Genomic DNA, 14,793 nt, shown 5'->3' with positions numbered 1-14,793 from the left:
CGCCTGCTCCTGGCAGCACTACCTCCAGCTGTTCTGCTCAGTGATGTCTCATGATCTGCTACATCTGATGCTGGCCAACCCGAGAGGCTTCAACAGGTGGGGAGCTTGGTGTGCCACCTGGAACCTGGGCTCCCTTCTCCCCACAGGTGTGAATGAACACCTGTCCTCCTCTTTTCAAGGTAAGGAGGGGGGGGAGTGCTCTGGCATTCATGTAGAGCCCAGGGGAAATGGTCTGTCAAGACCAGATCAGGATGCAAGTTGGGCAAATTTGGGCCATGATGCAAAATTCCCAATCTCCATCTTCCCTTGCAGGCAAAGGTCAGACACACAAACAGGACCAATATGTACAAACAGAATCCCATTTTATTAGCAGTTAGTTCAAGATTGTACATTAATGGAGGAAAGTTCCCACGTTTAACACAACCCAAAACGGCTGGTTCAAGAGCCCTCTTCAGGTGAGCTGGGTAGCATGCCCTCTGCGACCCCTCCCCACCCCTGCACAGAGGGAGACCTCTGCCTGCTTCCCACACGTGCCCCCCCACCCACTCAGTTGGCCCTCTTCTCTCCCCAGGAAATAACATGAATTTCATGCACAAATTACAAAAAGAGCCCTCTTGTCCATAAGAAAAGCTAGCTCAGTCATAGAAAACCCTTTCCTCTTGTAGCTTCCTCCAGGCCAGGGAGAGAAGAGGGAGAGGTGAACTTCTTAAATGAAACACTGCAGACATCTCCCCTGGCCTTCACGCTGGTCCTCAGCAGAGCCGACACACAGTCATTGCCCAGCCTGCTCAGAGCCAGCAAGGACATCAAACCCACGGCCAGACAACCTCGACCCGAGCACTGCGTGGAAGGCATGGGGGTGAGGAGTGGGGGGCCAGACTCCTAACCTCAGAGCACAGCTGCTTCTTGCATGGACATGTGAAAACCCCTGGTACAGCCTCTGTCTCCTCATTTTATGCAGGGGGAAGCTGAGGCCTTGGGAGGAAGACTGTCACATGGCCACCCAGGGTACCCAGTGCCCTTCTCACACTATGGCCTAGAGGGGGCATTATTCCATCTAGGTTTTTTCTGTCATAGCTTGAGGTCTTACCTCTGCTCCAGTGCACGCTGACCACCTAGTAAGTGAAGACCCCAGAACCACAGAACAGAAACAGGGAAACCAAAACAAAGATGGAGAAGGAGAGAGGTGGAGAAAGATGGATGCTGCTGGGCATGGGGCAGCCCAGGTCCTCCAAGCTGTATAAACTCATTCTGACAATTCAGTGCCCAGCCTGACCTCCCTGGGGCAGCCCAGCAGGCCACCCCACCCCAGAGTGCCCTTGGCCCCTACCCAGTGTGATAATCTTCTTCAGGGAGCCCCTTCCCTTCCTCCAAGCTGGTCTGGCCCTTGGTGCAGGTGGTAGTGGAAGGAGACACACCTTAGGCAGGAGGGAAATGCCACATCAGCACACAAAAAAAAAAACAAAAAACAAAAAACAAAATTACCCTTGAAAGCACATGGACTAGAGGACTAGGAAGAAACAGCCAGATCTGGAATGTGGGGCTTCTATATGACAACACACCCTCAAGCCCTAAAAATAACATAACTTGGGGGATGGGAGTGGTGGCACAAAACCTTTTATCCCAGAACTTGGGAGGCAGAGGCAGGTAGATCTCTGAGTTCAAAGCCAGCCTGGTTCACATAGTAATTTCCAGGACAGCCAGAACTACAAGGTGAGACCATGTCTCAGAAAACAAACAAAATGCCATTTTTGGACTGGGCCTGGTAAGTGCACACATTTAGTCTCAGCTCTTGAGAGTCAAGTGGATCTCTATGAGTTCCAGGGCTAGCCTAGTCTACATAGCAAATTCCAGGCTAGCCAGGGCTATATAATGAGACCTTGTCTCAAACAAACAAAAAGAAAACCTTTTTTTAAAAAAATCAGATGGGCAGAGGGAAAACATTTTAGCGTTCAAAAAAATTTTTTAATAAAATACAATGTTCTTGCCTTGACTGGATCCAATACTAAAACCAGGTATAATGGGAAGGAGGACTTTGGGTACAGAGTAGACAGCAGCTATTAATGGGAACAGACTACTGTTTCGGCCTTGGCACTGGCTGGTCTGGCAGAAGGCCCTACCTCTTAGGGCAACACTAGGGATAAACAGTCTCATGATACCTGCAACTTACTTTTAAGACACACATATAAACATGTAGAGAGAGAGAGAAAACAGACCAGCAAATGCCAACCCTCTTCAGTCTGGATGAAGGCTGGCAGGCAGTCACAACCCAAAGGTGAGATGGTTCTGAACTTGCTCTTCCCACTACATACCTGTGGGGCTCTAGGGTGAGACAAGGCCAGCAGCTTCCCTCCGCTGGAAATGAGCAGACTCAGAAGCACCCACTGCTCATATGTCAGGATTTGAAATGGACAATTTTAACTTCATGTTCACTCTCCATGCTCTCGGAGGCCTGCCCCATAGAAAGCTCTGGAACCTGGAATGACTGGGGCAGCTGCAGGTGATCTGCACCCATAAGGCAAAGGCTGTTGGTAGAGACTGCAGAAGGAACAGGGGAGTGGCCTGAACAACTGTCGTGATTTCCCTCAAACTTGTTTGTGTTTTCTAAATGCTTCCTTCCAGTCAATCAATGGACATCCTAGTTGAGAGATCCTAAGACGAACTTATTCTATTTCCTAAGACCCAGTATCTGCATGCTGTGACACTCTCTGGGTCCAGAAGTGAGAGGGACATGGCACGAACCTCTTCCAGGCTTGGAACAGATGGCAGGTGCAGTCCCCAGGCTCTTAGAAGGAAACAGACCAGAGAGTATCTCCCCTGCTCTTCCAGGGGCTCAGACTTGCCTGCTTCCACTTGAGGCCAGAGGCAGAGACCATCGGAGCGGCATGTTGTACAAGGGCCACCCCAACTGCCCTAACTCAGCTCTCACATGGTCTCATGCAGAATACAGGAGCTATCCTCACAGACAGGTAGGAAGTGAGGCTGAGGGTACACACTCTGACCCAACTCTCAGTCTGGTTCCAGCTTCTGCCAGGGCATTTGAGCGTACCACACAGATACCATGTAATGACCAGGGTCCACAGGCTCCAAGCCCAATGAGAAACATGATGTGACGTGGCTCTCTGCACACCAAAACCATGTATGCAGGTGCCCTGAGCATCTTACACTCTCCACCACAGTGGAGAACTCCAGGAGAGACTAGGTCAGAGTGAAGACGGCCCCGGCTGCCAGGATGAATGGACTCTGGAAGCAAGAAAACACGGCAGGAAGGGGAAGGCTCAAAGGCACCTGGCTGGGAAAGAGTGGTTTGTCCCCATGTCCTGGAATGACCACAGCTGTGTGACTGAGGGAAAGACAGGAACCTGGAACACAGTAGGGTTGCAGGGGTGGGCTCAGAGGCAGTGTGGTCCTGGAAGAGCAGTGGGCTCAGAATCAGGGACCTGAATTTAGCTCTTGGCACTGCTTTCCAACAGCTCTGTGACACTGACCAAGGCCACCTCCCATTCCCGGACCTACTTTGTGCCCATCTTGGGACCCTTCCAAGCCTGGGATGCCAGAATGTCCTGAATGATTGGTGGACACTGAATTGGCAGTTGGGGGAAAGTGGGGGCAGGGCTTAGGAAAGGAAACCCAACCTCAGTCACTTCACATTGTTAAAAGGGGGACAGGAACAGAACCCAAACAGAAAACAGCCAGAGACCCTGTGTCTGCAGGGACTGGAGACAATTCTGTGGGTCCCTGTGGGCATCCAAGGCAGCCCCCAACCTAGCACCATGTGACGGGGAGGCCAGCTCAGGGCTCCAGGCCTCCTCCCCAGGCCAGCTTTTTCCTGGGGCCCAAACACCGCAGTCTTTGTAAAGCCAGACTTCTTGGGGAGAGCTGGTCTTCCTTTTCATCTTACCATCCCTGCTCCCTCTGTAGGAGAAGGAGGATGAACTCTTCAAGCCATCTCCCTGAGGCCTAGACTCTTACAGACACACTCACTTTCCCTTCCACCTAATTCTCTAGCATTAAGATATGACATCCTTTGAGGCTAGGGCTTGCCATCATTGTGTATGACTGAATTAAAAACAAACCCAACCAAAAAAAATATAATATATATATATACACATTATATATATATATATGTATATATAAAACACAGTGCGACCCCAGCACCCAGGGTATAAACTCTGGCACCAAGAAAAAAAAAACACATAATATTAAAATACTTTAGCTTCTTAGTATTTGGGAGGTTAAGGGGGTCTCTGGGGACCCTCGGCCACAGGTTGCTGGGCAAAGCAGTGGACAGCACTGCTCGCTGACTCTGTCTTGTCCACTGGGCCGAGGCAGTGGCTGTGAAACAATATATGTACATGGGAGCATGGACACTGGCAGACTCCTGACTCGCCTCAGCCTTTACCACAGGAAACACCACATGTCACAGCCAGGTGAACAGGACAGGGCCGAGGCCCATGTCTCCGGGCCCAGTGGCATGGCAGTGACCCAGGTCCTACAAGAGACCATGAGCTCTAGGTGGATAGGGACCAGAGAGTCTTTCCCCTAAAGGGGAGATGAGATGTGATGATAAGAACCCAAATACGGAGGTCACATGTCCTCTCAAGACGGCCACCCTCACATCCAATCCAATGAGTGCATCTGGGTGCCCAGATAAACCCTGGCAGTGCCTGGCTCAAAACCCTCAAGGACATGCCCAGTCTTTCTACCTAGTTGGGCGAAAGGCCCAGCTGCGCTCTTCTCCCTTACTGTCTGGAGGACAAGGAAATATGACAGCTAATACTGAGGGGGCACCCTGCTGGAGCAGGGGACTGTGTGACAAAGGAAAGGGCAGGAGTGGTAGAACACAGTGAGGGACAGGAGAGAGTCTCCAGGACTCCTCCTACCAGGAAATGACCTTCCACCAACAGGAAGTGGTCTCCCAGGCAGGGAGGCTGCGAACGAACGGAATGGACCTCCAGTACCAGAGAGGTCCCACAGGCCACACATCCAGTGGTAGATGCTGAGGCGCTTGCAGACCTGCCTGGGCTTCTGGCCCCAATGGGCCTTAGCAGAGTATTGCTCATTGCTTTTGGCTGGCCGGGCCCAGCACCCTTCTCGGCAGGTCAGTCTGGCTCAGTGTGAGGCAGGACATCCCTGCTAACACAAGCGTTCTGTCTGGCTGTGGTGGCCGAGGCTACCTGGTGTTCTGGAGGTCCTCCCGCAGCCAGGTGGGCAGTGTCTGGCCCATCTTATACAGCAGCTTAGAGAGCTCGATGTTGTGGTCCCGATAATAATCCTTTAGGAAGGCTCGGGACTGCAATGGCAAGAAAGCTCAGATCAGGGTTGACACGCCAACATATGACCCCCTCCAGAACACCGCACTCTGTCTTATCCCAATTCTCTCCTAAAAAGAAGCCTCCAGAGAAAATGCTCATGTAGGAGGAGCATCATAACACAACACCCAGGGTCAAACCCATGAGAAAGAAGAGAGCATTCATCAAAACTAAAGGCCAAAAGGAAAAAGATGCAATCTATGACCTTATGACCTTCCCTGAATGAACTTTCTTACGATGTTCTCCGCTACAAGGGTAGCCTATCTCTCCCTTCCACAGGATTAAGTCCTGGGGCATGGTCCCTAACTCTACCCCTTTAGTCTATACCCACACCCCGTGCTCAGAATGCCCAGGGCATGTGTGAGCACCCCTGCCTTGGACTCTGCTTTCTCGAGCGTGGGGGCCAGGCACACACAGCGCCACCCTTGCTAGAAGGTAAAGAACATTTGCTTGACTAAAGCAATGAAGACCACCAGGACCCAACCCCTATTTCCTTCTCTAGAGAGTGACTACTGTGCAAGAGGTCCCAACACCACTGCCATACTCGAGGGTGAAGAGAAAAGGCTTCCCCGAGAGGGACCCCACCTACTTAGCCCACTGGCATGGGACCACAGTCCCCACTTACATCCAGGTCCATCTCTGGATATTTCCGTCCTTTGCTTTTGCCCAGACACTTGGTTTTTCCTCCTTCAAGCAGTTGGCACCAAAATCCTTTCTTTGGGTCAAACCTGAAGAGGTTGGAAGCCTGTAGGTGAATGGTCTGGCCTTCCTCCTCAGGGCCATGTCCTTGTCCTAGTAGCAGGGGCTCAAGTGTTGCCTTGGGCACACTGCCTTTCTCCCAGAAAAGGCACCTTGATGTTCTAAGTTGCTCTGCTCCACGCTGAGCAGCTCTAGTTCTTCCTCTAATCCCTGTGGATCCTCTCCAGTCCCACATAATCCTGGGAGACTTCTTCTGAGGAATCCCTAACTTTATGTAGAATAGGGTTTTTTGTTTTGTTTTGTGTTGAACCCAAGCTTTCTTTAACCGCCAGATTTCAAGACGGTAGCAGACACACAGAAAACATGTGCTACATGGCCAAACATGGAGCCCAGAGTACCACACATACTTTCTCATTCACTAAAGCAATCTCAGGAAGCAGGACTTATCCTCCTTACCCCCACCTCCGGAAAGACAAGTACAGGCTCTAAAACCCAGAGGACTTGTCAAAAGTCACAGAACTCAGTGATGAAGAAAACAAAACAAGATGGTCCTATCTGGTCCTAAACAAATATCAGTGCCAAAGCAGCCTACACTTAGGGGTGCTGTAGTTTCCTTCTGTTCTGTCTCCAATATCCTTGATAGTGATAAGGAAATACTCCCATGACGGTAACTTTATTCCCTTCTCTTGGGACCCCCAGGATGGAACACGCCACCTGTATGTGACACAGCACCAGAAGGCAGCCTCCCCAGACCCAGGCCAACACTGTGGGAGCTACCCCACTTAGATAAGTCCAGCCTGCACTTGAAGAGAATGCTCTGAGGTGGGCTGAGCAGAGATTTATCACTCCAATTTCCTAAGGCCAAAGCTTTCCTGATATAACTTAAGCCGTCTTTACACTTACTTTTCTGCTAAAGAGTCATCATCAGGGAAGAAGTGCATGTTTTCTTACTAACTTAGATCAAAGCTAGGTCTCTCCCAGCCATTCAAGCCTTTGTTTCCTTGACCCAGATTCTGGGCCAGGGAAATTGCCTCATGCAAAGGCCAAGGCAACACTTACGCCAAGGTTTTGTGGTAATCAACAGTGCTGGTCACCCCAAGAAATTTCTGCACCGTGTCCATCACTTTGGCAGGTTCTGTACGAAGCAATTTGCCATCTAAGACCAGGATCTGGAAAAAAGGAAAGGGAAAAGGCTATCTGGATTTGCTTTCATCCGAGGGGCAAACCATCCATGTCCACTGCAGCAATAATAGCCTGGCTGCACACACAGGGCCCTGAGCATCCAAAGTTCATCCCTACTCATCATCCTCTACCAAGGATACCCCCAGTTCAACTCCTTGCTCACTGGCAGCTCTCCATCTTACTCTGTCCCATCTATCAGCAAAGCTGTCCCTGCTCCTCACACCCTGACAGTGCCCTATTGCAGCCTCCCGCAGAGCCTGCAGCCCACACTGTTCTCTGCTCCAGTCTTCAAGGCTTCTCTAAAAGATGTCTGTAATGTAACCCTGCCAACCCTCCATTCAGGCTTCCCCTCCACCACCTCACCCTGGCTCCTCCTCCTTCCTAGTCCACCACGGAGCTTTCCAGGTCCCTTTAAACTAAAGCCACTCCTTTCTACAAGAAGCAGGGCAGGTAACTACCTGGTTGGCGTGAAAGGCGCTGAGCCAGCGATCAATATGAGTGGCATACCAGCCAGGGACGAGGCAACGGTTCTGGAGGGCACGCAGCTTTGAGGATGCATCGGGGCCAGCTGTGATCACCTCATGGAAGGTGTACTTTAGGGCCACCGGGTCATCATGGGCTCGCTGGTGCTGCAAGCAAGAAAAGAGGATGGAGACATCACAGGTTAGCAGAAGCTAGCACGAGGCCTAGGCTGATATCCTGGTTCTGCCTCTCATTGCTTGAGCCTCAGAAAGTCATCAACCCCAGAGCCCCAAGTTCCACATCTTTGCATGGTAGATGTCCTACATCAGCTTCCCAAATGCTCTTCATTGACATAGTCTCTGAGACTCTTGCCACTCCAGGGACCAGCTAACCAGCAAATACCAACATCAAAGTTCCTTTCTTTACAGTGACTCATTTCTTTTTTGAGACAGTCTCATATAGTCCAGGCTGGCCTAAAATTCATTGTGTATAGCTGAGGATGGCCCTGTGAACTTCTGACTCTCCTCTCTTCATTCTACATGCTAAGATTCCAGGCATGTGTCACCACGTCTAGTTTTGTGCAGTGCAGAGATCAAACCCAGAGCCTAGTACATGCTGGGCAAGCATTCTACCAACTAAGCTGTACCCCCAGCCCTCATTTTTCCTTCTTACAATTTACTAAAACCCAAATAACAAGAAAATCTCTATAAATCTGAAAACTAGAATCAGTTGCTACATATAAAAAACATCTCTCGATAAATAAAATAAGCTGGGTGTGGTGGCACAATCCCAGCACTCTGAGAGGCAGAGGCAGGCAGATTGCTTTGAGTTTGAGGCCAGCCTGGTTTAACAAAACAAGTACAGGAAAGCCAAGGCTACACAGAGAAAACCCTATCTCAAAAACAAAACAAAACAAAACAAAAAAGATAAATAAAAATGCAACCGTAATCTCAAATGCTAGCTGGATGGAAATACCTATTCCAAGCCCAGCATTCAAAGCCCCCATCCTTGCCGAAACAGAGTGCTACCTATTAGAAAGGACATGAAAGTCTCTTCCACCTAAAGCAGCACTGTCCTTGACAGACACTGGATGGACTGACAGAATTCATAGAAGGAGAAAAGCCAGACTGACCTGCCTGTAATGCCATAAGCCATCAATCAATCAGCAGATCTCAGAGGTCAGAGGCCAGGGACTTGCCCATGCTAACTGACCCTGCGCATCACTGAAGATCATACACACCCGAGGACAGGGAGGCTGGATGGTAATGTACATAAATGTCTACAACAACCTCTGCTCCTCCTGACTCTGTGAAGACAGACCTTTCCTTTCCTCTCTTCCCAGCACCTTCACATATCCTCCTAGAATGGAGCAGCCTCTTTATCCTTATGGCACTCATTCCCCTAATCATGGACAGGAAAGAGAATAGGCCTTAGGTTTAGAAGACCTGCATTCAAAACACCACCTGTGATGGTGAATCTTAGGTGTCAACTTGACATAATCTATAATCAACTTAACAGCTAAGCCACAAGGAATACCCAGGGGCTCTTCTTGATCTGGTTACCTGACCTGGGAAGACCCACCCTAAATGTGAGCCTGATCCCCCAGTAGCAGCCTAAATAAAAAGAGGTGAAAGGACAAAGCTTGGCTCTGGCATATCTGTCTTCTCTCTCACTGCTAAGGTCATCTACTGCTAATATTGCTGCATTCCTTCCCATATATCAGAACTCAACTTCTTCCAGCTTCAGAGGTGCAGGCCTGCAGTGACTGACTCGGGATTGCTGTTCTCAGCCACCGCAGCGTGAGACAGTCGCCACTAGACTATTCAGACTCTATCATGTAAGCCAATCCAATAAGCCCACTTCATATTTATTTCACTCTATAGGTTCAGTTTCTTTAGAAACTCTACACACTACCACATGAAACCTATGTAGAGAAGATTACACACACACACACACACACACACACACACACACACACACACCACCCTTGTTTACTTTCCAGAAGCCTGCTGTGGAGTTTGAGGGAGGCAGCAGGGTACAAGATAGGACTGACTGGACCCATGAGAGCACCCTCCATCCCTGCTTTGCTGGAACAGGTGTATATACAGAGGAAAGAGAAGCTGCCTGCTGCATTCTGGCTTTCCCATAAAGACAAAGCCCACAGGAAAAGCAAGACAAGGTATAAACCAGCACCCTAGAGAACAAGAAAAAGAGGGCTCCCCACCATCACTGGCTCAGAGTGAGAGTTCTGAGGGACCAGGAGAAAAGAGGAACCCTGTAAACAACACAGGATTCAGCCAGGCCCCAGGAAGCTGCCACTACAGCATTAGAGGAGGTTCAGAAGGTGGCAGAGCCACTGCAAGGGGCTAGAAGGGAAGAAGCTTCCCAAGCCAGGACAGTGTGTACCTCCCTGGTAGCCACAGGCTGAAGCCCAAGTATCACAGTATGAAGGTCAGACCCAGCCTGACGGCTTGATGCGGGTGGCCAGGAAAGTAGCCACGGGCACCAAGGCCACTCAATCACAGTGCTTGGCAGTGTGGAATACTCCCAAGAAAGAGCAAGAAGACAGGGGAGGAAAACCCCCTCTTAGCCTCCTGCCAGGGTGAGAAACATTCCCATGAGCCCAGTGGAGTACACACAGAAGTCAAGCCAGGCACAGAGACTCGGGAAGCTCTGGAGCACATATGCAATGACAACGAGGAGGCCTCGGCCTGAAGCTCAGATTGCAGCCAGGTAAGAGCTGTCTTCTTAGACCCCCAAGAGAGGGCTTCATCCTGACCTTCGCCCCCCCCCCCCCAGCTACCCATCATGGTAAGAAACCATAGCAAGCATAAACCAGATGGCTGTTTTTAGAATCTAGGCTGCCTCTCAGTCTACTCAGCCTCTGCTCTTATAGCTCTCAGGGTTCACAGCATGATCCACGTGAAGCCTGAAGTGGACAGGTAGGTGGTGGCTGACACTCAACCTCCATGCTGCCTGTCACCATCACCAGGCCAGAAGCACCACAGAAGCAAGACTATGCTCACCCATCACACACCAGGCCATGTGCCCAGAGCCAAACAGTGGAGCTATTCAGTGTTGCTTGGATAAGAACCCACACCCTACTTGGGGACTCAGCCCCAGCCCACTTACCTGGTACCAGGAGTAAGCTCGGTCTGCTGGATTGATGAGGATGGTGAGGATCTTGGCCTTGGGCAACAGGGCAGCTGCCCGCCGTGGTGCCACTTCCGAATCAAAGTAGTTGGCACTTTTCTCAAAGTAGAAGTCAGAGGTGGTGTTGGAGGGAATAGGGAAGAACTCCATGTACCTGCAGGAAGCCCAGAGGCAGGGTTCAAGGCCAAATCTCATAGCCAGGGGCCCAGGAAGGCAGTGTGACAGGTTGAGGGTTGCTGGAAGTGGAACTTCCTCAAGACTCAAGCAAGGCACACTGCCCCAGCGAGAAAGGACTTGCCTCTCATGGGGACTTGGGGAGGAACTCTAATTGGCAGTCTCCTATTCCAAATTCATTTATTTTCAGTAGGTGTCATGGAGTCAAAAATCTGGAGATTCTTAATAGTGTGATGTGGGTTGTGGGACCTGGAGAGGGGACTCTGCAGCTCCACAGATGACCTGTTGGCCCTGACTTCTCTGTTGCTCAGAGTGACTCCCACCCAGGAAGAACAAGTCCAGAAAGGGGGATGTCCTCTGCCACTTCGGGGCTTAGGACAGTCACCTCTGCCACTCATACCCCTCTCTCTAGACTACTGTGGATGAGCACAACTTTCCATCTAATGTCTTCCCTCCCACCCAAACAGTACAGAACCTCTAGGACATACCAAAAAGGAAACAAACTACACCCTAATTAAAAAGTACATATTTCAGGCTAGAGAAATGGCTCAGAGGTTAAGAGCACTGGCTGCCCCTCCAGAGGTCCTGAGTTCAATTCCCAGCAACCACATGGTGGCTCATAACCATCTACAATGAGATATGGTGCCCTCTTCTTGTGGGCAGACATATATGCAGACAGAACATTATAAATAATAAATAAATAATAAATCTTCTTTTAAAAGTACATTTCTTCAGTGATCCCAAGGACCTTTAAGCAGAATACCCTAGGACCTGTCAGACTTTCATGCCCCACTCCAGAACCACCTATAAAACCAAGGTCTTGAGAATGGAGCCAAGAAGTCAGCCTCCTTCATTTCAGACAAACTTTCTCCATCTATAATATCCTGACCCAAGAAAGCTCAGAAAACAGAAGACTTGCTTCTTAAGCTTACAGTATCCGGCAACAACACCCAGCTCCTTAACCTTCCTGGCAGAAGTATCCCCATGGCTGCCCACTATCCACATGTGCGTGTGCGGCTGGACACCCTGCAGCCCAGGCAGATTGGGGGTGTATTGCTACAAGGACAGCTTACCCACATTTCCTTTCTAAAATCCTAAACACCCTGGCTTGCGCTAATAAATCTGGCCACAAGGGGCTTTAGGTAAAAACTATAGACTGAAAGATGGATTAACATGGACATATGATATATGGCAAATGAAAAAAAAAACACAATGTGAGAAAAATAGCAAAAGGCAAGCACAGAGGCTCATAAGCTCTGCACCTAGGAAACCCATTAATCAGCAATGCATAATGACAGAACATGTGCACCTAAGGCTTATAAAAGCAAGGACAGGGAAAAACACAACCAGAAAAATTGGGAGTAACACCGGCCCATGCTAACCTCCTATATGGCGCCCTCTTGGGAAAGTTCTGTTGGGAAATGGGATTCTACTGACCCCAGAGAATCCTAGCAGCCCACCTAGCAGCACCCTGCAGGTGGCAGCCAGAACACCTGGGTGTTTACCCTGCTGTCACCAGCTGACTTGTCACATGGGTGTAACCCTCACTCCTTGAGGACTCTATGGTAGTCAGGGAGGGGTGGACCCTGGCCCAGCTAGCTCTGACCCTGGGCAAAGGGCTTCCTTATCCAGTGTCCTGTTTGCCAAAACACTGTTGCACCATGACTCAACGGTCACTGCGCCTTGTCCCTGTTTACAGAAATTTCAGCTGCGTGTGAGCAAGCCCCAGCTGCTTCCTGCTGTGGCCACACTGGCGGCTCCAGCTGGCTCCATGATGGCCTTTCCTGCCCTGCTGGAGACAAAAGGCCACTTACCAGTCGATGCCTTTGTGATAGTTGTGGCCATTAAAAAACTGGATCTCCTCAAAGGTCTCGGAGCTGGGGTAGTTGCTGCTGAGGTCCGGGTGCATGCCCAGGAACAGGTAGAGGGCCGTAGTGCCTATGAGAGGTGGGGAGGCAGCTGAGACCTCAGCCCAGGATCCCAGCAACGAAACAAGAGTACATTTGGGGCCTGTCTTCTCTATTCACTGGAAGAGCCTGGGGAAATCCCTTCCCTTCTGGAGTCTGATTTCCCTCACAAGTATAATAAAGGGTGCACCAAGTGTAGCCTGTAAGGTCTACACACACTTATGTCCTATTACCCTCCCAGACACCATTACTCTCTCACAGTATTCTTCACTACTAAACAAGGACTTGACCTCAGAGTCTTTCTTGACACTGCACTCCAAGCCCAGTTAACTGCTGTCTCCTCAGAGTCTCAGAACTAGGTGCTTCCTGATGGTTGTTTCTAGCCCTGGGCCTCTATACACATGAGAACTTGAACATCCCAGGGCTGAGGAAGCGCCAGCCTCCACAGGTCCGTTCATGGGAAGCTCTTGTTCTCTTTACTTTAGTGCTGTTTTGTTTGTTTGCATTGCTTTTCAACAGCGTCCCGTTACATTAACTCGGCCTACTTGAAACTCAGGATCTTCCTCAGCTTTCAAAGTGCTGGGATTTACAAGCATGCAGCACCATGCCTGGCCAACATAAAACTCTCCAGAAGCCAGGAAGCCCAGGTCCACTATTTCTTCCTGCCAGTGCCTCCTATCTCATCCCCTTCCTTCTCTTTGAGAGATGTTTTGCTCATTTTCTGAGTGCTCTGGGTAACCAGTATGTCCAGAGAGAAACTGTGAATCTGGTGACGGTCAGGGTACACTTCAGGGCCACAGAGGTCAGATCTCAAGACCTGAAACTACTGCTTCCCAACTATGTTGCAGACAGCCCCTAGCTTCTCTGAACCTCTGCTCTTGTCCTAGAAAGAGGAATAGCTATCTGTCCTTACAGAACTGAGTGGATGGCAAATGTTTAGCCTTCTCTCTGACAGACATGACTAACTGATCACAGTCCTCTTTGCACTGACCCAGTTTTGCCTGGCACCGCTCATATTTGCAGAGTAGGTGAGCTATGCATCCTTCCTGGCTCCTAAGAGGGCACAAAGGGTGTTCTCTGAGGTTGCAATTCAAAATAAAAAAAGCACGTCCCCCTCTGCTTGACACTCCCACAATGACAGGCAATTCATATTTGTCCCCATGGAGCTCCTATTTCTGGTAAGAGGAGACAGAATATTTAAGACTGAAACCTGAGCAAGATGGTACCCAGAATTATGTGGCTGAGATAATAGGCAGTGGGGGGAGTTGGGTCAAGGGTCAAGAGACCTGCCTGTTTTCTGGGGCCCAATGATGAGAAGCTTTGGAAAGCGGTCACATGTCTTCTCTTTGGACCAGATGTCTTTGTGGCGTTTATCCTCACAGGGATCCTAAAACAGCAACAGAAAGGATGTGAGGGAGGCCTAAGGTCCATGAATGAACTCCCTGCATATGTGGGTATGTCTTGTTATTTGTTTGTTGTTTTTAAACCTGGATCTCATTATATAACCCTGGCTGGCCTAGAAGTCACTATGTAAACCAGACTAGACTCAAACTCACAGGGATGCACCTGACTCTACCTCCCAGGTACTGGGATTAGAGGTGTGCGTGACCACGCCCATATGTTATATGGCTCTCACCTACCCTGAGCTCTTGCCACGTCCTTACCTCCAGACACCCCTCTGTGACAGGAACCATTTCTGGTTAATGTTATAACTCTATCGAGCCTGGCAAATGACCAGCTATGTGCTCGTCACTAACAGGAACTTGTTGACTTGAACTGAACAAGCCATGCCTGAACCCAGGGTTCAGGAAATTTTCCCTCTGGAGTGAGATAAACCTCTTGGGAAATGTTTAGCAAACATGGCAGGCTTACAGCACTCTCTGGTCTCTGCTGCACTGACAGAA

The 14,793-nt window shown here is 49.8% G+C and overlaps 1 protein-coding gene across 8 annotated transcripts in view; it reads right to left on the bottom strand.

Moving 5' to 3' along the window:
• Nucleotides 1–345: 345 nt before the first annotated feature.
• Nucleotides 346–14,793, bottom strand: part of Ndst1 (N-deacetylase and N-sulfotransferase 1) — a 90,112-nt gene continuing 75,664 nt past the window's right edge. For all 8 annotated transcript variants that reach the window (XM_060377218.1, XM_060377217.1, XM_021633670.2 and 5 more), the window contains 7 exons: nt 14,180–14,276; nt 12,797–12,920; nt 10,788–10,962; nt 7,652–7,822; nt 7,071–7,180; nt 5,938–6,040; nt 346–5,293 (listed from right to left, as the gene is read on the bottom strand). In XM_060377218.1, coding sequence (XP_060233201.1) covers nt 5,174–5,293; nt 5,938–6,040; nt 7,071–7,180; nt 7,652–7,822; nt 10,788–10,962; nt 12,797–12,920; nt 14,180–14,276 — 900 coding nt within the window. In that variant the 3' untranslated portion in view covers nt 346–5,173. The remainder of the gene's footprint in view (nt 5,294–5,937; nt 6,041–7,070; nt 7,181–7,651; nt 7,823–10,787; nt 10,963–12,796; nt 12,921–14,179; nt 14,277–14,793) is intronic.

Source organism: Meriones unguiculatus, chromosome 2 (genome assembly GCF_030254825.1).
Source record: "Meriones unguiculatus strain TT.TT164.6M chromosome 2, Bangor_MerUng_6.1, whole genome shotgun sequence".
Lineage (NCBI taxonomy): Eukaryota > Metazoa > Chordata > Mammalia > Rodentia > Muridae > Meriones > Meriones unguiculatus.
This window is presented reverse-complemented; position numbering and strand designations above follow the sequence as displayed.